We start from the raw sequence: 21,880 nt of genomic DNA on the forward strand, positions 1-21,880 counted from the left end.
AGAGCGAGGGGGGGAATTAAAAGCAAAGATGGAAAAAATAACCACACTGCCACCAAAATATTCTGCTCAAGGATGAGGGAGTACACCCTACAGCTGTTAGCGCTGTTCAGCATATTTTGCATATTTACATATACCAAGTATTTCCAAACAGCCTTGTGTTTGTTTTAAAATCCCACACAGAGATGTCTGGTAAAGCTGTCACTGCAGAAACTTCATGGTGAAGTTTGCAAGACTATTTTCAAAATTCTTTATATGCATCATAAACTGAGCAGAAGAGCTATTGTCATTAACCACATTATAGAGAAATCTAAACTAATCTGCCTACCCATCAGACAACACTCAGAACAAAGCACCCATGTTCTAAGACAAAGAAAGAACCTCGTTGATTGAAGCCAATTTTTTTTATTGTTGGTGTAATTTGTTTAACACAAAATGGCACATAGCAGGATATCATGTCACCCATTGATCCTTGATTAGTCCTGAAGTTATCAAAGTATGATTTTTCTTTATTTCTGTTGACTCTAATCTTTGACTTAACGATATTTTCCCAGACTTACTGAGTTATAATTGACACATAAAAGTTGTATATATTTAAGGTATACGATATGATGATTTGATATAGGTAAACATTGTGTAATCATTATCACAATCAAATTAATACAACCATAACCAGAAGTATTTTTTGTAAGAAAAATGATAACACTGGACAGATTTTTCATGTAGCCATTTTCTTTTGGAAACATAAAACACCGCAAAACCATACATAGCTCATTTGAAAAAGATTCTTAAGCTTTCAACAGAAGGAATAGGGGAGTTTAAAGCTATATTTTCCTTTTAGCAAGATCCACAAGAAAGGATAGAGTGTCATGCTTAAAGGGGAACAGATTTTGTATTTTTTGGCAAGATATTAAATCCTCTGTTGCTATATTTGGCTCTCTGCAAATAGTCTCTTGTACAAATGCAAAGCAAAGATCAATGCTGGTGTTCTTCATTCAGTCACAGCCAAACTTGGTATGGAAAGTAAAACAGTTGTGCTTGAGTGTTGTTTCGAACAAAGTCTTGCAGCTCATTTATTGATCAGCAGCATTCCAGAGTATGGATACCCTCTTTACACATTAAATCTATCAAAACATGTTTGCTTTTCCATAACAGTTTTCCACTGCTTAACTGATAGCAGATGGAGTGATTCAATCTGGACAAAAGTGTTAAAGCTTTACCACGTCAATGTGGTCATATTTAGCTATTCAGTCAAATGTGTATAAGCAGGTCAAATAAGATGCTTGGAGACTTAGGACATCGCAAGATGGGTCTAAGTTCCCAAAAAAGGAAGCAAAACAATTAAATCTTACTTGGTTGTCCCCAGAGAAAACACACTTCAGCTAGGAAGAATCTGCACTAGATGACCTGCTCTCCACCCCCTAGACTGCTCATCTTACATAAGTAACACATAACCCTTTGGATTCTGAAGCACTATAATAACTACATGAAACATTTGAAATAGTGAAGGAATTTTCTTTACATGCAATTATTTAATGAATGAAGATAAACCCCCACACAAATGCCAATGCAAACATTATGACTTGCTACTCCCAGTGAAATAGTCTTTCTCAATTACAAGAGTGATAGAAAATGATGGAAGTCCAATACTAATTGTTGTAGGTAGAATAATGGCTCCAAGTCCTAATCCCCAGAACCATTGAATATGTTACTGTACATGGAAAAAGGGCCTTTAAAGATGTAATTAAGAACCTTGAGCATGGCGCAATGGCTTATGCCTGTAATCCCAACACTTTGGGAGGCCAAGGCAGGCAGATCACGAGGTCAGGAGATGGAGACCATCCTGGCCAACATGGTGAAATCCCGTCTCTACTAAAATACAAAATATTAGCCTTGTGTGGTAGCACGCATCTGTAGTCCCAGCTGCTCGAGAGGCTGAGGCAGGGGAATCCTTTGAACCCGGGAGGCAGAGGTTGGAGTGAGCCGAGATCACGCCACTGCACTCCAGCCTGACGACAGAGCAAGACTCCATCAAAACAAAACAAAACAAAACAAAACAAAAAAACAAAACAGAACAAAAACCTTGAGATGAAGAGATTATTCTGGATTACACAGAGTCCTTAAATATGTAAAGGAGAGGAAGAAGAGGAAGTCAGTGATGTCATGTGAGAAGGTCTAGACCAGGTTGCTGGATTTGAAGATGGAAGGAAGCTAAGCAAAGGACTCTAGAAGCAGGGAATAGCAAGATTCTCTCTTGGAAGCATCCAGGAAATGCCTCCTACATTCTGTAGCCCACCAAGACTAAGATCTTTGCTGAATGTCTGACTGACAGAGCTGTAAGATACTAAATTTGTGTTGTTTTAGGCCGTTATCGTTGTAGTAATGTAGTAATATTTTACAGCAGTTCTAAAAATCTCATTTTGACACCACATTCTAAATATGGTAGACAGTTAAAAAGCCTGCACCAAATTATTTCATCTGTAATGCTGGAAAGTCTATTATTTAAATGCTGATTTTCAGACTTTAGTACTTTCACATTAAAGATACGTGTAATAAGAAAATTGAGGGCCCACGTAGAGAAACTCTAGCTTTCTTCAGAATACAAGGTCTTGGAATTCTCTTTTCAATGTTAATGAATCGTAGAAAAGTTTTTGTTTGTTTTTTCATACTACTTATGGCAGAGTCCCTGTCAACAAATGTAAAAACAATAAAATACACCTTGGTCAACAAATATCCTTAGAAGCATTGTATTATAAAATTCTCAAGACTCTTGCTGTTATGTAATTAATATACCCCATTTCATTTTCTTTTCCATTATAAACATGTAATTTATAATCTATTCCTTGCTGTAACGTATAGACTTCTTGGCCCTAGAAATTAACTTCTTAATTAATAACACCTAAGATGTTGTAATTTCCAAAATATTTATAAGATGCTTAATTGAATAAGGAGGAAACAAAAAGAGCTTTAAATTCTCAAGAAATGCAGACCAAATCCAAATGCTACGTTAAAATACAAACATTCAATTCACATTAAATTATTTATTGAACAAATTGAAGATAATGACATATGTTTTTATTACAAAGTCTTCTATCATCTTATATCATTGACACATATTATGAGACCTGCATTTGAAGAGTGAATAGAAATAAGAAAATGTTTTCCCAACCCCACAAAAACAGAAAAAAATATAATTTTATAATTATCTTATAAAGCCAAAAGTTTTATGAATTATACTTTTTTTATTAGTTAAAAATGACAGCATAACTAAGGTTAATTTTTATTTCTGGAAACACAAAATTAAGGTAGCACAACTGCTTGTAGAACTAACAAGTCTGAAATTTCATGGCATTTCAATGCAGTGAAATAATATTTCTATTGTTAGTTTTCAGTTTACCTAATCAAGTGACAAATATAAAATTCACTACACTGTATTTTTGTTGACGAAAGCATTTCACCTTACCTAGATTTATATAATAAAAACAAATTGTATCCATCTTCCCTTTAAATATATGTACTTTAAAGTGATACAAAGAATTCACATGAAAACCTTTCCCTATGTTTTATCTCCTGAAAAAAAAATGTATGGAATAGTATTTTTAAATCAGATATAATATCCAATATTATACATATCCTAAGAAATTAAATCAATTGTGTAAATAATCATTATTAACTTTTGCTCTAGCCACGGCATAGAAAGAAATGTACATCTCTATTAATATAAAGAGATATCAATAGGAAAGTTCACATCTTATGCATATACCAAAAAAACTAATTAAAGTATGTTGCATTTTAAAAGAATTATTCTTATGCCAAATTTAGTAGTCTAGAAATTGTTTTTTTTAAAAAAAAACAAATTGATGGTTACTTATCCTTTTCTAAAAGGTGTCTGTTTGCTTATACAATGGAATTGGTAAAAGTACACTTATTTATAATAGAATTTCTTGGAACTTAAAAAGGAGATTCAGAAAAACTTATTGGATCAAATTAAATTGACTACAACTTCAAGAGAATACTACTTTGACCAATACTTTAAAACTATAAAAGTATTTTTAAACAAAAAAGCACAATAGACAATAAAAGAAATAGAAAAGTTGAGATACTTTAACAATAATGACGATTTCTGTAGGTTGTAAAAGTGTACATGGTGCAATTCCCAGAGAGCACTACACGATTCAAAAGAAAAAAAAAAAAAAAACTGCTAAAAAATTCTAAATGTCTGTGCTGTGACCAATCTCCATGACCAAGTTACCAAGAAAAGTAACATTTTGAAGTTACTGAGACTGAGGTTTCCTTATGGACTCCACCCATGCCCCCACTTGCCAGAGCCATTCACTTTTTTATAGGTTATATGTTTGTTTTCAACATTCGTTTTTGAATGGATGTTGAAAGCTAGGCTAAAATTTTTGCCTAATTTTTCTATAATGATTTTAATAATAGTTTCAGTGCTTTAATAATAGATTTAAAGGGAACTTTGGCCTTTAAATATTTTCAGAGAATAAACTGTAATTTCTCTCTCAAACAAGCCTTTCTTATTCTGAAAGATGTCTTTTATCTTACAGGAAAGAAAAAAAATGAGTTTCTAGGAGCCTCTCCATTAAACTGGCAGGCTGATTTCATTTCTGATCCCATACAGTTTCTGCTGTCTTTCCCTTGGCTGCAAAGGTGATCAATCAGGAATCCGAACTGCCATCAATACCCCTTTGTAACTGCAATGGCTCAAGTGAACTCCTTCCATCTTCAATAACTGACACAGTGTCAACATCTGCTTCCAATAAGGTTGTTTCTTTTTTTCCTTGAGTAGAGTAAATCTGCTGACTGAGATCATAAATGGTTGTGTTTTTTCCCCCTTTTAATGCGGAAGATTTTTTCCACCATATTTTGCAACTTTCCTTCAAGCCAAGTAAAAATAAAAAAAAAATTGGATAACTTCAAAAGAAATGTTCTTATCCTAGGTGCCAAGGAAGTTTGATATATAACTAAAAATATAAACTATGGTGAATGAATGACACTGTCCTCATAATTTTGGACACAGTAATTTAATTAAAGTTTTGGAACACGTAGGAAAACTGAATTGGACCTACATGCCACTATAAGGTTAATTTATTTTTCCTTCAGAAATGACACACTAAAAAGTCAGCTAATTAAGAAACGTACATTCATCTCCTATACCAGGTAGAAGGAACAGTTAGTAGGAGAAAAATATTCTCTTTGCAGTAATTTCTTACAGAAAAACAATCATGTATCTATTTGATTGCTGCAGAAACGGATATGGATGTGAACAGAAGAGACCTTTGGGAGCTCAATTTAATGAACTACTTACTCAACTGATAGGCATCTGTAGTAGCTGTTATTTATTGAACATCTAATATGAGCTAGATGATTGATCGTGTGTGTGTGTGTGTGTGTGTGTGTGTGTGTATGTGATTTCCAACTTTCAGAGCCTGCCTGTTAGGTATTATCCCATTTTACTCATGAGATAAATAAATGAAGCCCCAAACCACACATAAACTTGTGGTTAAACTAGAATTTAGAGAATGGCCTAACAGCCAAGTTCTTTTCCATTAATTCATTCTGCTTTCTATTTATCCCTCAGTCAAAACTCTAACATATATACTTTCCTTTTTCCACCACTTAATGCCACTGCCGCCAACGGCTTAATTCAGCAAACACTATTTAAAGAAGGGACACTCAGTAAGGGATAGAATACAGGTTCTTGAAACAGTTTCTGATTTCCACTTTAAATTATAAATACAATATTAAACCAGATAGCAAACTCAAAAGCTAGACAGGGTGACATATTCTGCAAATCTTAGAATAGGAATGGGCAAATACTTTTTGTATAATGAATAACAAGCTTCTCAAAGGCAACTTTCATGTCAGTGCTTAGAATTTGGGTTTTTTTTTTAAAGTCTTATAAAGTTAAAGAAATAAATCCCTCAATTATTTGCAATCCACTCCTCATTTTGCAAATTTTAGAGCAATCTTAGCCATTTTTGCTTAACAAAATAATATAAATACTCTTAAGAAGAAAGAAAAAGGAGAGCAAATAGAGGGGAAAGTTAAGAGAGGGTGCTTAACTTTCTTAAGAAGACACATTGATTTCTCAAAAGTTTAGAGGCTCTTTCAAATTAATAATGAGAGACAAAATAATCTGTTAGGTTCCTGATTTGTCAACATTATGTTGTTTCTTAGCTCCCGATGGTTTATTGGTGGAAGCATAGATTCTATTTAAAATAAACGAGACAATTTTCTAGGGTCTACTTCACAGATATTTAGAAAGCTTGAATAAAATCTGATTTGTAAAATCAGACAAAAGTCACCTTTGTCTAAAGGTGGAGTGGTTTTAATAAAATTGTGGAGGCAGATAGTAGCCCTCAATAAAACAGTTCGGAAGCCTCTAAGTCCAACAGCATCATTTTGATGTGAAAAAGGAAGAGCCAGAGAATGACAGGATTTTAAACTTGGAATGAATTCAGAATATTATGCTAAATTACAACCCATCCTCTTTTAGGACTTCTAACAGCAATATGGTCCTAGAAGACAATTATAGAGACATGCTCATTCTTTTTCTATGTATATTTTTGATCCACTCCCTGGGTGGCAGTGTACCCCAAACACCTAGGTCCTGTTTTCTTTTTCCTTTTGAGACAAGATCTTGCTCTGTTGCCCAAGCTGGAGTACAGTGGTGCAATCACAGCTCACTGCAAGCTGCAAACTCAAACTCCCAGGCTCAAACGATCCTCTGGACTCAGCCTCCAGAGTAGCTGGGACAACAGGTGTGCCCCACAATGCCCAGGTAATTTTTCAGAAATTTTTTGTAGGGGTAGGGTCTCCCTGTGTTGCCTAGGCGGATCTTGAACTCCTGGGCTCAAGCAATCCTCCCGAGCCTCTGCATCCTATAATACTAGGATTACAGGCATGAGCTGCTGTGCCCAGCCTGGGTCCTGTTTTCAAAGAGAGAGCTCACTTACAAATCTTTCCTGTGTACAGCAGAAACCAGGTTCCCAACATTTCTCAGGTCCTCAGAGCCAATAAACTTTTTATCTGACAGTTACCGGGAGAACACAGAGCAAAGTCTAAATTCAGGGTGAAGACATCTAATTAATGCCCTTCAATTAAATTTGGTGGAAAATAAGAAATGGAGCTAGGAATAACTACTTTCCTTTTCCTCTTCATTGGGAAAATCCAACTGAATGATCTGAATGAGTTTAACACTACTTTCAAATAAATTACAAAGGAAGTTAATGTATTCCGAAGGTGGATGTGGATGAGGCAAATAACCCTGTCAGTCATCACATGGGGACTGTTGAATACTTGCCTTTGAAAACTCAGAAGGACACAAGGCAAATCCAGATTTATAAATTCACTAAATTTTGTGCCCCATGTATTTGGGCAAATTATAAATGAAACAATCATATCAAATCAAATTATGGACCAAAGTATAGAAAATTTAACCTGGCTACTCCCAGGAAATATAAGTTCATATTATTAGTGAGTGGAAGGTATCTTAAATTTGGACCCCACAATGGTAAAAATGTGCATATTGTGTAAAAGAGAGTCTAGGTAAGAAACAGCAAAGTGCGGAGTGATGAGAGTACAAAAGAGTATATAGATCTGAAGCTCAAAAGACGGATAGGATATAAATGAATACAGAAATTACAGCCAAGGAAAATATTTGAAAATTATCTGTGAGAACTCTGCCTAGCTGAACATGTCATGTTCATGTCTAAAAAGTTCGCATATATGATACAAACAATTAAAGATAGAAAGTGGCATTTCACTGAACATACTATTTTATGTGGGTGGAGAGAAAAATGGGAGAAATTTGAAAAAACCTCTTTATAAAGCTAAAAACCTTCTCTAATACACTAACTTTTTTACATGACATCTCTGGAAGCAGTTAATGGAAGAAATGAACTTTGCCTTTGAAGTCCAGCAGTATCAGTAACTGCTGCTTTCATAATCTTAATCTTCTCCTAGCAGTGTCTTAATGATAATTTCAACTTTATTTAGATCCTGAGAGCTATATCAAGTTAAATCCTCAAATTTTTAATTTTTAGCCCAATTTAAATTGTATATAACCTCTGGTTTTATTTTTAAATTGTGGTATAAATTTAAATCCTAATATACACTTTATTTTGCCCTAAATTTCTTTCTAAAAAGGAATTAAATCAAGTAAAGCCAGATTTAAACAAACAAAAAAAGAGACTTGTTAAGTTCTGTGTTGAAACTATTATATATAGAACTGTTTGTTTGTTTGTTTGTTTGTTTAGCTTACAGGGATAGGTGGCATTATAAGAAAGAGCTCGGGCTTTGTAATTTTTCTAGTACCTTCCCAGATATTGTTCCTTCAAATGCTCTTCAGGAAAAACAAATCCCACTGAAAATATGACTTTTTAAATTGCCATGAATGAATAATTAGAAACAAGTAAAATAAGTCACTGGCACTCATAGGTGGCATGGTTAAATGCATTTTTTTCCTTGTAGTTGTATATAACCTCTGGTTCCATTTATCAAATTTGGAGGGGCTAGAAAGAGAATTAGTCTCCTCTAGGCAAACTCTTCATTTGATTGAAAGTTTATGCCAACTTTCTTATTAGTCAACCTCCAAGTTATTCTTTGGGAGAAATCAAAGCAATAAAATATCATTTCTTTAGTACAGTCATTAAAAAAAACTTTTCAAGCTATACATATAATGCAAAACTAATTGAGCTAGCATGGAATTAAATCTTTACTGAGATTCAATGTAAAAACAATACTGCATTGGTTTGACGATGGTATAGCTACTTTTGTAAAAAGGAAAAAACAAAACATTTGAGGTAACCTAGAAAGCACAGACAGAGCATATAATAGACATCTTAGAGATAAGCATTTTAAACATTTTTGCCAGTGCTTCTCTGAGAGCAAGTTCTTTAAACAGAACTCAACAATTTTTACAATATTAAAAAAAATACATCCCTCAAAAATAGCCCATCAATGCTAAACCAAACTTTTTGTATTTCTACAAAAATAGATGCACATAGAGCTACAAACTTGTATTCCTGAAAGAATGAACATTTTAATGTGTGGTTCATCCTTTCCTGACAAGGTGGTTGGCTAAAAAAAAAAATCAAAATGAAACAAAAACTTAGCTATATATTGATAAAAGCAAGATAACAAAAGGAGAGAGTTGCACAGTTGGCAAAGGCTCAGATGAGGAAATAAACAAATAAAAATGCTTTTCTTCAATGTCTGGGACCCACTTTGCTTTCTCAAGAAAGGCCGAAAACCAGTCAACTGCGTGACACTTTGTCTTCTCCTTCTATGCCTTTCGTGTCCTATTGCTGAATGGAAAATCCCGACAGTATCTTTTCCCAGTGGGCCCTTGGATTTATGCTGCAACTTAACTCACTAAGATTGTGTGTTTCAGTACCATGGTGATTCCTTACTCTTGTCTTGATGCTGTAGACCTGGAACAAATGACAATGGGGAAAAAATAAAGAACATTAATACATATGGTACCAAAAATTAGCATAATCTGCAATACTTTGGATATAGAAACCAAAATGATAATCCAGGCAACTGTGAGTTCTGACCTGAAGACATCATGATCTCTAAGCAAATTCTGTGCTGGAGCTCACAATTTTCAAAAAATCAACTAACACAGTATGTGACAAAAACACAAGACTAGGACAGTGCTATTTATACAATACAAATTATTTGCTATATTTTTTATTTGCTTGGAGTATGAGTGAATAGTAAATAGCAAAAATGAAACATTTGTTTCATTGGGAGAAAAAAGACATAAATAATCTTTGGAGCATTTATTCAGTGCTTCAATTAATACTTTCAGTAACAATCAAAATTATTCTTTTAGACTAATGTGATAAATAAATTCTGTTGTTATTTTGAAATGTACTCCACAATGGGATTACTATAAACTATGTGAGCAATTAGATGGCTAAAAACTGAGTCTACTATTGTCAGTAAAATAAACATAGTTGGTTCATAACTAACAGTCCAGACCTATATTCTATTTATTAATTTACTTATTTTATCTTATCTTCTTCCAAAAAGTATTTAAAGTGGATTTAAAAAATCATACCAGATAGCAAAAATTAAAATTTAGAAGTTAAAAATAGTGACAAAAGGAAGGTATACATTGATTAATAGGACATAGATTAATTCAAACTCAAAGCTAAAATCAGTAAGAAGTTTATCAAACAAAAAACAGGAAATGTGACTTTTATCTGTGTCTAATACAGTTAATTGAATAATTTCTGATATGGGCAATTCACATAGCACCTTCAGTTTGCACCTACTCGAAGTTACTTTTATTTTGTTTTTTTTTCTTTCCAGCTTCATTGAAATATAATTGAAAATTAAAATTGTATATATTTAAGGTGTATAACGAGATACTTTGATGAACTTATATATTGTGAAATGATTACCTAAATAAAGTTAGTTAATGCATCTGTCACCTGTTTCAGTTCCCTTTGTTTTTGTTCCTGAAGTATAATTGTTTGGAAGAATAAAAACACAGAATAATAGGTGCTTCTATGTTGTTTAAAACTAAATAACAAAACATGAAGCAAAACTCTTTAAACATGTGTGTAGAAATGCAGCAAGGTTGCTGTTGTGTGGGTGCAAGGATCTCAAGTTGTCTGCTTGACCTTTGATCTAAAACTGTTGTAAACCCAGGATGGATGTCAGAAATTTAATAGCTAAATGAGCCAATTTGGTTCAAAGTTTTTCTATTATTAAACAACATTTCTTATCCCTCAACTAGTCAAAGAATTTTGCAAAATATGGATTTCATTACAAAATAGGACACAATTAGTGTTTGGAGACATTAAGGCAATATACAAAACTGACTACACAAAAGACAAAAGAACAAATAGAAGGAGATATACATATGTAACTAACCTGCACATTGTGCACATGTACCCTAAAACTTTAAGTATAATAATAATACATAAATTAATTTAAAAAAAGCAGCATCTCATAAAATTACAAGTCTCAATCTGTGTACTGTGTAGCATTTGTGTACTGTGTAGCATTTGTGTACTGGAAACAAACAACACTTCCTGAATGCCAAAAGATTGGCTCCACCTTTTTCTTTTTACCACAAGCATACTGGTTTTATGCTTGATAAAGAAGCAATAGTTTTCCTTTCCCATTTCGAAAGAAGAGAAGGAGAAGGATAAACGAGGACAACGAGAGGGAGAAAAAAAGTAAAAGGATCTGGGGGTATGTCAATCCACTCTAAGTTTGCTTTATTCATTTTCAAATGGTTTTCTGGTTAGAATAATTTGCAACCTGACATAGTCTCTGTTGGGTAACTCTTGTAATCTAAACCACCTTTACTGACAATCTGCTGACTATATAAATATTTTTTTAATTATTAAAACATCTCATCTTCTGTATGACTCAGGATTTCCACACTTGAAGACTGCATCAATCTACAGAATGTCAGCACTGCAAGTCATGAATACTGTTGTAATCATCAAGTGGTTTGCCTGTCTTATTCTTGCTTTTAAACAAAGGCAATTTCTTATTTGCTTTGCAAAGACATATGACTATTTCAAAATCACGTGAGACTTTTGCTGCTGACAAGTATTTCATTACTTAAGATCGCCCCAGATTTTCCAATCAGAATAACAGAAGTCATTCTCTCGTTATAAATTCATATATTCAATTTCTTGTTTCCATGTCTCTGCATTTCTACAATGCGAATCTTAAAAAGTCAATTCCTCTGTGGCCTAAAATGTATCAGATATCTAATGGACCCTTGTGGTTAAACTTCTTCTTCGTGATGGAACATAAAAAATTTTGCTTTAATTACCAGGCATTCATATTTGTAAATCTCAAAATAGGCATATGTAAAGCACAAGAAAATGAGCAACTACAAACAAAAAACCCTACTAATAAGTTGCAAAAGAAAAGCAGGGCTGGCTGGGCGCGGTGGCTCATGTCTGTAATCCCAGCACTTTGGGAAGCCGAGGCGGGCGGATCACGAGGTCAGGAGACCGAGACCATCCTGGCTAACACGGTGAAACCCTGTCTCCACTAAAAATACAAACAATTAGCCGGGCGTGGTCGCGGGCGCCTGTAGTCCCAGCTACTCGGGAGGCTGAGGCAGGAGTATGGCATGAACCCGGGAGGCAGAGCTCACAGTGAGCCGAGATCACGCCACTGCACTCCAGCCTGGGTGACAGAGCGAGACTCCATCTCAAAAAAAAAAAAAAAAAGAAAAAAGAAAAAAAGAAAAGAAAGAAAAGCAGGGCTACAATTTTTTTTTATTAAGACAACTGGTAATGGTAGATTGGAAAAATTAAGAGTCAACAAGTACATTTAGTTTTTCCCAGCGAGGGTGGAGGGGGGCAAAATTGTTAACCCATGAATCTTATGTGGTCTACATTTATTTGGGATTTCCCAAGATTTTTCTTGCCAGAACAAAATCCACTCTGCTACAGGTTCTGCTCCTATTCATACTTTTCTGCTTCCTCACTTACCCAAATCAAACCTACTTGAAATTAATTCATAACATATCCTGAGATTTCCCCACTGGCTGTCTGAAATCACATCTGCTTACCTTCTTTATAGTAGCCATTTTCTTTTAGTTCTATTGTTCAGACTGTGAGATTTTTCAGTAGAAAGGAAAAAAAATCATAAAAATGAAGTGACCTAACATTTTCTTAGGGCCTTAATGATTGTATTAAGCACAGTGCTAAGTGCTTTATATGAAACATCATACTTCATGCTCCTAATCATGCTAAAATAATATTCATTTTACAAATGAGAAAATTTAAGTTAAGAGAATTTATGCAATTATTAAGTGAGAGAACTAGGATTTTAAAAGAGGTGTTCTGATGTCAGAGTCAATGGTCTTAACCACAATATACGTGTTCACATTATATGAGTTATACTGGCTGTAGCCTAAGTCAAAATTATCACAAAATCAATTCAAGGAAAACTTAACAGATTATTATACTCCGTTTTGCACTGCTTAGAAACACCCTGATTTAACAGAACTCATATGAAGATTAACAAAACAGCCCTCGGTGATTTTTTAAAAATTCTCCATTTGTCACTTTTCCCAAGATGACATAAATGATGGCATAGTAGTCTGTTACATTTTTGATGAAGACCACTTCAGTGGTATGATAGGATGTGTCATATTTAACTGATGTGTCTCTCTATATGTATCTTTAATTTAACCACCACACCCCCTGCCAGACTTCTCCAGTGTGAACTTTAAAAACATAGGGTGGTCAGTTGGCTCTTGAGGCGGTTGTCAGAAATGAATGAAGAAACAAAGATTTCAATTGTTTACTCCAGAGTTTGAGTTTGAAATTCAGTTAGGACAAAAGCCTGAAAGAAACTGAGAGTCCTTAGACCCATTTCCTTACTTCAATGCCAACACCACTACTGCCTGACCACCAAAAGAAAAGGAAAAAATATATTCAGAGCCAGGATGAGAGCAAAGGAAATAAAAACATAAAAAAAAAAGACACCCACCACAACAACAAAATATAAAAACAACAACAACAAAAAACCTTTGCATATGGGTAAGTCAGAAGTCTTGGTCAAGGAAGAGGATGAGAACATGATTTTCCTTAAAAATTTGAAGATTCTAAACAGTCTTAGTTCGTTTGGGCTGCTATACCAAAATATCATAAACTAGATAGCTTATAAATAACCAAATCTTATTTATCACAGTTCTGAAGGCTGGGAAATCTAAGATCAAGGTGCCAGCAGATTTGGTGTCTAGTGAGAGCCTGCTTTCGGGTTCACAGTGAGTGCCTTCTACTGTGTGATCACCTGAGATCTCTCTCAGATCTCTTTTATAAGGGCATTGATTTACATTCATGAAAGCTCTGCCCTCATGACCTAATCACCTCCCAAAGGGCCAGTACCTGGGGGCTAGGATTTCAACATATGAATTTGGGAGAGATGTAGTGATTCAGATCACAGCACTGACTGTACATAACAAGGCATTATGACTCATTTTCTAACTGAGATTCAGGGAGGCAGCAGCTTCACAGATCTACCTCTTGTAAAATGCTATAGAAATAAGAAAATAGAAATGGCAACATGGTAGGTCTGAGCATGAACAGCCTAGAGACTTCCCCCTCTTTAGTTTACTTCAAACCCTGTTTTTCCCCCAACAAAAAATCTTAAAGTTCGCCTGTGTTCCCCATAATTGGTATAGGAGACAGTTCAGTGAGAATTCTGGGGTCCTGTCAGTATTAGCTGTGATGTGGGTATCCCACAGCAGAAGAAATAGCATGGGCCACCCCAGATGAGCGTCTTGCAGGGATCACAAACACTAGGAACTGAATTCAAATAGGCCATGTTGAGTAGGCCATTATTAGAAAGAACATTAAAAAGAATATTGTATGGAGAATGGCTGGAGAAACAGATTAGAGGAGGAGGGTATATTGGAAACAGCAGTCCAGGATAAGAATGAAAAGACAGAACCAAAAAGCAGACAACAACTTATCAACTGGACAGTTTTTAACTTGGACGTGAATAACTTTCTAGGAACAGAGGCAACCCCAAGGAAAAAAATGAGGAAAGAATCTGAGAAGACCTTTCAATTCAAATGGGATTTTGTTTTAAACTGAGAATAATGGAGCTGCCAGTGGATTGAACTAAGAATAAACATAATTGATGAGGGTAAGTCTTCTACCATTAGATAGAAATAATAAATAAACATTGGGTAACAAAAAACGTTACACTAATATACAGCTGAGTTTTAGGTACTGTTTGTTTGTCAGAGTCATAACCCACTAAATAAACATGCTCTACTTCTGAGAAAGCATAGTCATTTGACAACACCACTGATCATGGCTCTTTTAAGTAAGTTGAATATGCTTTCAATTAATTTTATTGCGGGAGATAAAAGAGGTAACCATACAATGGGAAACATGCTGTTGATTAAAAAAAGAGAACATAAATAGGAACATAAAGCCTGAAAGTGTGTGTAGAAACTTTGAAGACCTAAAAGTAAAGATAGCATTTGTATGGGTAAGTGTAAACTTTTCATTTCATACATATTAAAAGTCAAGAAGCCATGTGGATTAGAATGCTTACTATTAGACTATAAGAACCTGGTAACATTTCTATATTTAAAAAATAGATCTCCCCTTTCATCCATCCTTTAATAAAGATAAGAAATACTTATTACAAAGTTAAATACATACAACACTGTGTCAGATGCTACATCAAAATATCCAAACTTCACCAGCAACTTGACAGCTAACACTGACACATTGACATATGATCACAAAAAGGTGCAAGAGACAGTCATACTATTTTCTATTACTTTATGAAATTATCATTGTTAATGATCATACAATTGCATTTGTTTGTCTGAGCCCTGGAGCAATCACTTTAAATACTAGTGAAGAATTTCTAAATAAGATCTGTGTAAGGGTAGGACCTTAACACTTGCAAGAGAAAAATGTAAGAGAGAAGGCTACTCAATCTGAGAACTGTGATTTCATTTCAGGTGAATATCAAGATTAATATATAGGCGCTACATTTTAAAACATTTTTAAAACTCTTAAAACATCATGGAATTCTTGCTTAAAAATCAAGTTACATAGTATTTAGAAAGTAAAAAGCCTACATAATATCACCTATCATCAGACAATTTGCTAAGTGTACCCAATCTACATATATACACATACCACTTGCCTATTTCATCAGCAGTATTATCTTGGAAAACCGTTCCAGGTCTGTATGTGTAGCTCGACCCCATCCTTTTGGAGGGCTGCACAATATTTATTCTATAGTATACTATTACCCAATTCTCTATAAATATACATCTTTTAGATAGACACACACACACACACGGGTGTACAAAGTTGCTGTTACTTGTGTGAATATTTACAAGTTACATTTCTTAGAAAAATATACATGTGTATAATTGCTGAATCCAAGCATACGAACATTTACATTTACATATTTAATTGTGGTGGCTAAATGTGTTTAGGAAGTTTGTACCCATATTTATATATTTTTCCTATTTATGATCAATATTATAGATTAAAAGTATCTAGTTGTTTTAATGTTAGTTTCTTTCACTGTTAGTGAGGCTGGATATTGTCCGATTATGGCATTTATTCCTCTGTGTTTTAACTCTGGCCACATGTTTATGCTTTTTAAAAAGTAATTTTCTGGTTGATTTTTAAATGCTTTTTGTATACTAGCATTTAGTATACTTTTAGGTATACTAGCATTTTTTCCCATGTATTACAAATATTTTTGCCAGTTTGATGACTTCTCTCCATATTTAATATGCAAATTTTGAACAATAATTCTTTTTAAAGTAATCACAAATAAAGTGTATTTTCTTAAACCAGACCAAAGATTAAATTTATTATGATATTTTAAGTGCAATTATTCTCTTATAATTACAATTCTTGCACACTAAAATCATTACAAAAGATACCTAGCATGGCAGCATAATAATTTTCTGGCAGAGGAGATTTTCTGTTTATAGAGGTATTTTCTGCAGGCACATTTAGAATTCACTTAAAATCTCCACGTAGTAGTATTGTCAGAAACAATGAGGTTAAAAACTGTCTGAACTTGTCAAAATGTCTTTAAGCTCAGATTCAAAATAGGGCAGAAATGTAAAACCCACTGAAGCTGATGTTACTAGAAAACCATAATCCACTATGTTGTTTTAAGAAGTACAGCACCTGCTCACCTGAGGCAAACATTGCAGGTGACAAAAGTTCAGCCACCCAGGTGTTTCTCCTTGCTGGTGTTTCCCAGACCCAGACAGCAAGCCACTTTATTCTGCTCTCTCAGTACCCACCTCCCTCCAAAAACCACAAACTCTCCTGTGCACAGAATCTCTAGCCTTTGCCTTTAGCGACATCCACTTCCTCAGACATGTGCATATTAAAATGCATAGCTGGAAGGTAAATTGGCAAGTACTTAAAGCATCAGGATATAAAGTTACAAATCTGAACCAGTTGTTTAAAAACTGACCTTGTGGACATATATAAAAAACATGAATCATAGAGTTAGGTAGTTTTTTTTATCATAGTGGCAATTTACCAGTCTCAAAATTTGAATGTCAAGGTGGCCAATAACCTCTTGGGTGATAGAAGCTGGGGACTATACAGAACGATATGGAATTTAGACACTGCTTACCAATTTGGTGACTTCAATTTCAAAAGCAGATATAAAGAAACTTTGAAGCTGGAGACAAAGAATAAAGGAAAGGAAGAAGGGAGTGGGGAAAATGAAATGGAATACTCTTTGTAATTTCTTCTACAGGCTTTCTCCCAGAACTGGAGAGGAGCAAAAGCAAAAAAAAAAAAAAAAAAAAAAAAAAAAAAGCTTGGATCACTTATTGTAACCAAAACCACAAGTTATAATAGTCTCAAGAGATTCTAACTATCCAGACATCTGTTGGATAACAAATGTAGCCAAACATGCATCTTTAAAGAGGTTTCTAGGTTATGCAGTGACAGCTTTACAGTCCAGAAAACAGATAATCCAATCAAAGAAAGAGCTAATCTGGATCCATTTCTTACCCAAAAAAAAAGTAATTAAGGACATAACACCAACATAGGAAACATGATACCTAGGAGTATGACTTATAACATTTACTACTCCAAAATTTTCAAAAGATGCTTAGAAACTGCTGAAATAAACTTGCATTTTAATGCCTATTTGATATAAGTAATCAATCTCTCTATTAATGCAAGATATATTGGAAAGCATTCCATTAGAATGAGATATGTTGCATATATATCAATTCTTGCATTGACATCAGAAACTTTTCATCTCTCTCTCTCTCTTTTTTTTTTTTCTTTTTTTGAGACGAAGTCTCACTCTGTCACCCAGGCTAGAGGCTGGAGTGCAATGGTACCATCTCGGCTCACTGCAACCTCTGCCTCCTGGGTTCAAGTGATTCTCATGCCTCAGCCTCCCCAGTAGCTGGAATTACAGGTGTGTGCCACCATGCCTGGCTAATTTTTTGTATTTTTAGTACAGACGGAGTTTCACCATGTTGTCCAGGCTGGTCTCAAACTCCTGACCTCAGGTGATCCACCCACCTTGGCCTCCCAAAGTGTTGGGATTACAGGTGTGAACCACCGTGCCTGGCCTCATCTCACTTTTATGTGACATGAACAGAAGCTCGCTCTCTGACATTTTCCAAAAGAGACTGTCCAATTCAAGTAAACATAAATAGGGCTTCAATGATTATGAAGATGCTAAGCATCACCTAATAGTGCTCAAGTAGACCAGGCATGAAAATAAACACTATAACACATACTTGTGTTAAAAAAAATTATGAATTAAGTCCCCAGCATATCAGACTGTGACCCAAAAATAAAAAATACCTAGCATATTTTGCTTCTCATCAGTCCTTTTTGCCAAGAAATTCAGAACATGTTGCCTGCAGACAACTGTTTGTGAAACCTTATATTACTGATAAAGAGAACAAGAAAAGAATAGTTAGGCAGCCTGAAAGGGAATAAACAGTATCTGTAAATTCCTCAGGCCATATAGAATTTTTCTATATAATCTTTGCAGACTGTTCGAAAACGGATATAAAATTGTCAGGTAACAAGTTCTGAAACAGATTTCTTCATTTGAGCTGTTCTTTTAGATGCACCCCTATATGACAGATGAGAAACAGCAAAGCTGAAAGTATTATTTGCTGATAAGAACCTGACCACTGAAACAGGCTTTCCAATGCTTTGTGTCGTTCTCTATTGAGAGTCATATCAGGACAACCTGCGAGTTATGGCTTCCTTCTATAGTGAGTGAGCACATCAGTTTCTTTTGGGAAGACAAGTTTTACTTTGAAAAAGTCTCCACCTTCCAACCGCAGCTAGTTGATGACAACTCCTTTAAGAAAACTGTCAAAAGATGATGGCATTGCCTAATCTTGCTTGCAGTTTTTAAGAAAATACTTGGCCTGGCGCAGTGGCTCACGCCTGTAATCCCAGCACTTTTGGAGGCCGAGGCGGGCGGATCACGAGGTCAGGAGATCGAGATCATCCTGGCTAGCACGGTGAAACCCGGTCTTTACTAAAAATACAAAAAATTAGCCGGGCATGTTGGCGGCGCCTGTAGTCCCAGCTACTCAGGTGGCTGAGGCAGGAGAATGGCCTGAACCCGGGAAGCGGAGCTTGCAGTGAGCCGAGATCGCGCCACTGCACTCCAGCCTGGGCGACAGAGCGAGACTCCGTCTCAAAAAAAAAAAAAAAAAAAAAAAAAAGAAAATACTTAAGATAACGAGGGATGCTCTCCAATTTATGTAGTAATTTATATGGCAAAGGAGCTTTAAAACTCCTTCATAAAATTAATGCTAAGATTAAAAAAACTGATTAGATTTGCAACTTTTAAGGATTAGCATTTATTATTGAAGTTTTGTTGAGCTTAATTCATAGTCTAACTTCCTTTTTTGTACTTAAAATTTTTTTTGTTTTATATGAGTGCCAGGGATGAATAAATATCTCAACAATACGTAAGCATAATGGGATAGGTTTTTATTTTTAGTACCCTCTCATTCCACGTGGCAGGGTATTCTAGATAGGGAAAATGTTCAAATGTATAAAAATGTCTTGAAGATGTTAACCCCGCAATATTTTTATCTTCTTTTCCATTGTCTGCCCAATCAATACAAAAGCACCTAGTTTTCACTGCACGGCCAATATCAGCAAACACTACTATCAGGAAATTTAACTGTAACAAGTATCACAGCTAATCTTCAAGAACAGGAAATAATTAAGTCAGACACAGACAAAATAAAAATGACAGATGCATTCACAGCTTGCACCTCAATTCTTCAGGATGCCTCAAACCTCCAATGTGAATTAATTTTTTGTCGTAATGAACCGTATCTCAGATTCAGAACCATGAGAGTTTTCATTCTGTATCATGTATCACCGTCTAGAAAACACAATCTCATTGGGTTCTCCCAGCTGTGTCAGGGGAGGAAGTGTCCTCTCCATTTTGCATCTAAGGAAGAGGAGGAGCTGAGGGGTTATAGGCTTACTCAACATAATGCAGCTAATAAGTGGTGATATGTATGCAGAATCTGTGTTTCAGTCCCATTTTTCCCTACATATATCTGGACAGAATTTCTACATCTCTGCAAATATTAAAGATGCCTACATTGACCAGGATTTTTATGAGCCCCTAAGTGCATTTGGGAGGGGGTAATAAATTACTAATAAAATTAATATATCTCTTTTCTTTTTTTCCCTGTCTGCCTGTCTCTCTCTTTCAATGCATACATACAAATATGTACATAAATAAACATGTATATATATTCTTCTTCTAAAGTCTTTCTCCTTCTTTCCTCCTCAAACTCCTATTAGTGACCTCAATATCTGCAGCCCCAAAAGAAAACACATTTTGACAAACTAGTCTTCTCTGCTTTCATTGAATGATATGTACGTGCACGTATGATACAGACAAATATGCACACTTTTTTGTTATTATTTTCCAAAAAAGACATATATGTGCTTTTCTTGAGCTTTTCTTTTTCAGTCAGCAATACCATATGGAACACAATTCACTCATAGATCCCACCTCTTGATGGTCATCGCTCAATTCCATTTTTTTTGTTACTGCAAACATTGTCGCAATAAACATTTTTGTACACATATCATATGCTGCTGCTTCTATTTATGGGAGGTAGACTCATAGGAGTAAGAATGTTCAGCCAAAGTTTATGAAAAGTATTACTGTTACTACATTTTCCAGTCTACTTCTTTAAAATACTAAAACTCTAATTTTCTACCAGCAATATATGAGAAATAGCAGTTTCTCTTACCAAGACGTCTTTTACAATGATTCAAATTTACACCACATAACTATTTGTATTATTATGCAAGCACATCCTAAAACATAACACCTTTACAAAGCTCCTGCACCTGTTCCACCAAGTAGGAGAAGAATCTGAGGCAAATCCCCATACTTTAGGCATTGTGACATTATGGCACCATTTTATGGAGGAAAGCCCACAGAAGCCCATGGGCATGATAGCTACATGGCTCTCAGAGAGCAGGGGAATTTCATTAAGGTCCTGCAGCATCCAGGCTTGAATACTTGAAACTGACGGCAATGCTCTGGAATGCATTTCTCCCCTCTTATTCATCATCCAGTTACTTTTCATGCAGATCTCACAGGCTGGGATCTCCTGGCGTTTTGCATGCATCTCAAAGATGGTTTCCATTACCCTTCTGGTCATGAAATTGTCATTCTGGACACGTGCCCTACACAACTAACACCAATCAAGAGTTTGTAAATATTTTAACATAACTCTGATGTTTTTTTCCTCAGTGGAAAATAGGCTTATGACATATGCCAGGGAAAAAGAAAAAGTTTTGTAGAAAGTGTGAAGCAATCGGGTGTTGATTAGAAAAACTTTTATTGTTACCAAATCATCATAAACTCAATAATGACAACAAAGTCCAGAAAAAGTATTTCCATTATTCATAAACATTCTGCCTGGTATTTTTAAAAACAATCTGCACCTATTGCTTTATGATGTTCTAACTATCCTAGCTGAGATAATGCCCTCAAGGTAGGTACACAAAATTCTATAAATCTTTTTTGAACCATAATAATGAGATGGAAAAAAATCATATAGTCCTAGGGCTGGCTTCCATATAGAAATGTCATTTTACCTGCCTACATACTGAGATCAAATGATTATAAGTAAACTTTTATGCCTATTATATTTTTAATACCATTTTTAAACATCTTCATAACTTCCTAATCATTTATACAGATTACTAATATTGTCAGGAAAGGCTTCAATGAATCCCTAATGCCATAGTCCTCAGAATTCAGATGGCTAATGTATGCTCCCTGAGAAGAAGTGAAGTAGAAGGAAGGAAACTATTTTTAG

At 34.9% G+C, this 21,880-nt stretch overlaps 1 protein-coding gene and 1 pseudogene across 2 annotated transcripts in view; both read right to left on the reverse strand.

The window, feature by feature from the left end:
• Positions 1-442: 442 nt before the first annotated feature.
• LOC107970695 (uncharacterized) lies at positions 443-1,850 on the reverse strand (annotated as a pseudogene).
• Positions 1,851-3,023: 1,173 nt separating this feature from the next.
• The window catches only part of VGLL3 (vestigial like family member 3), a 50,530-nt gene continuing 31,673 nt past the window's right edge, over positions 3,024-21,880 (reverse strand). For both annotated transcript variants that reach the window (XM_054680809.2, XM_001134745.7), the window contains exon 4: positions 3,024-9,449. In XM_054680809.2, coding sequence (XP_054536784.1) covers positions 9,406-9,449 — 44 coding nt within the window. In that variant the 3' untranslated portion in view covers positions 3,024-9,405. The remainder of the gene's footprint in view (positions 9,450-21,880) is intronic.

This window comes from Pan troglodytes, chromosome 2 (genome assembly GCF_028858775.2).
Source record: "Pan troglodytes isolate AG18354 chromosome 2, NHGRI_mPanTro3-v2.0_pri, whole genome shotgun sequence".
In the NCBI taxonomy this organism is placed as follows: domain Eukaryota; kingdom Metazoa; phylum Chordata; class Mammalia; order Primates; family Hominidae; genus Pan; species Pan troglodytes.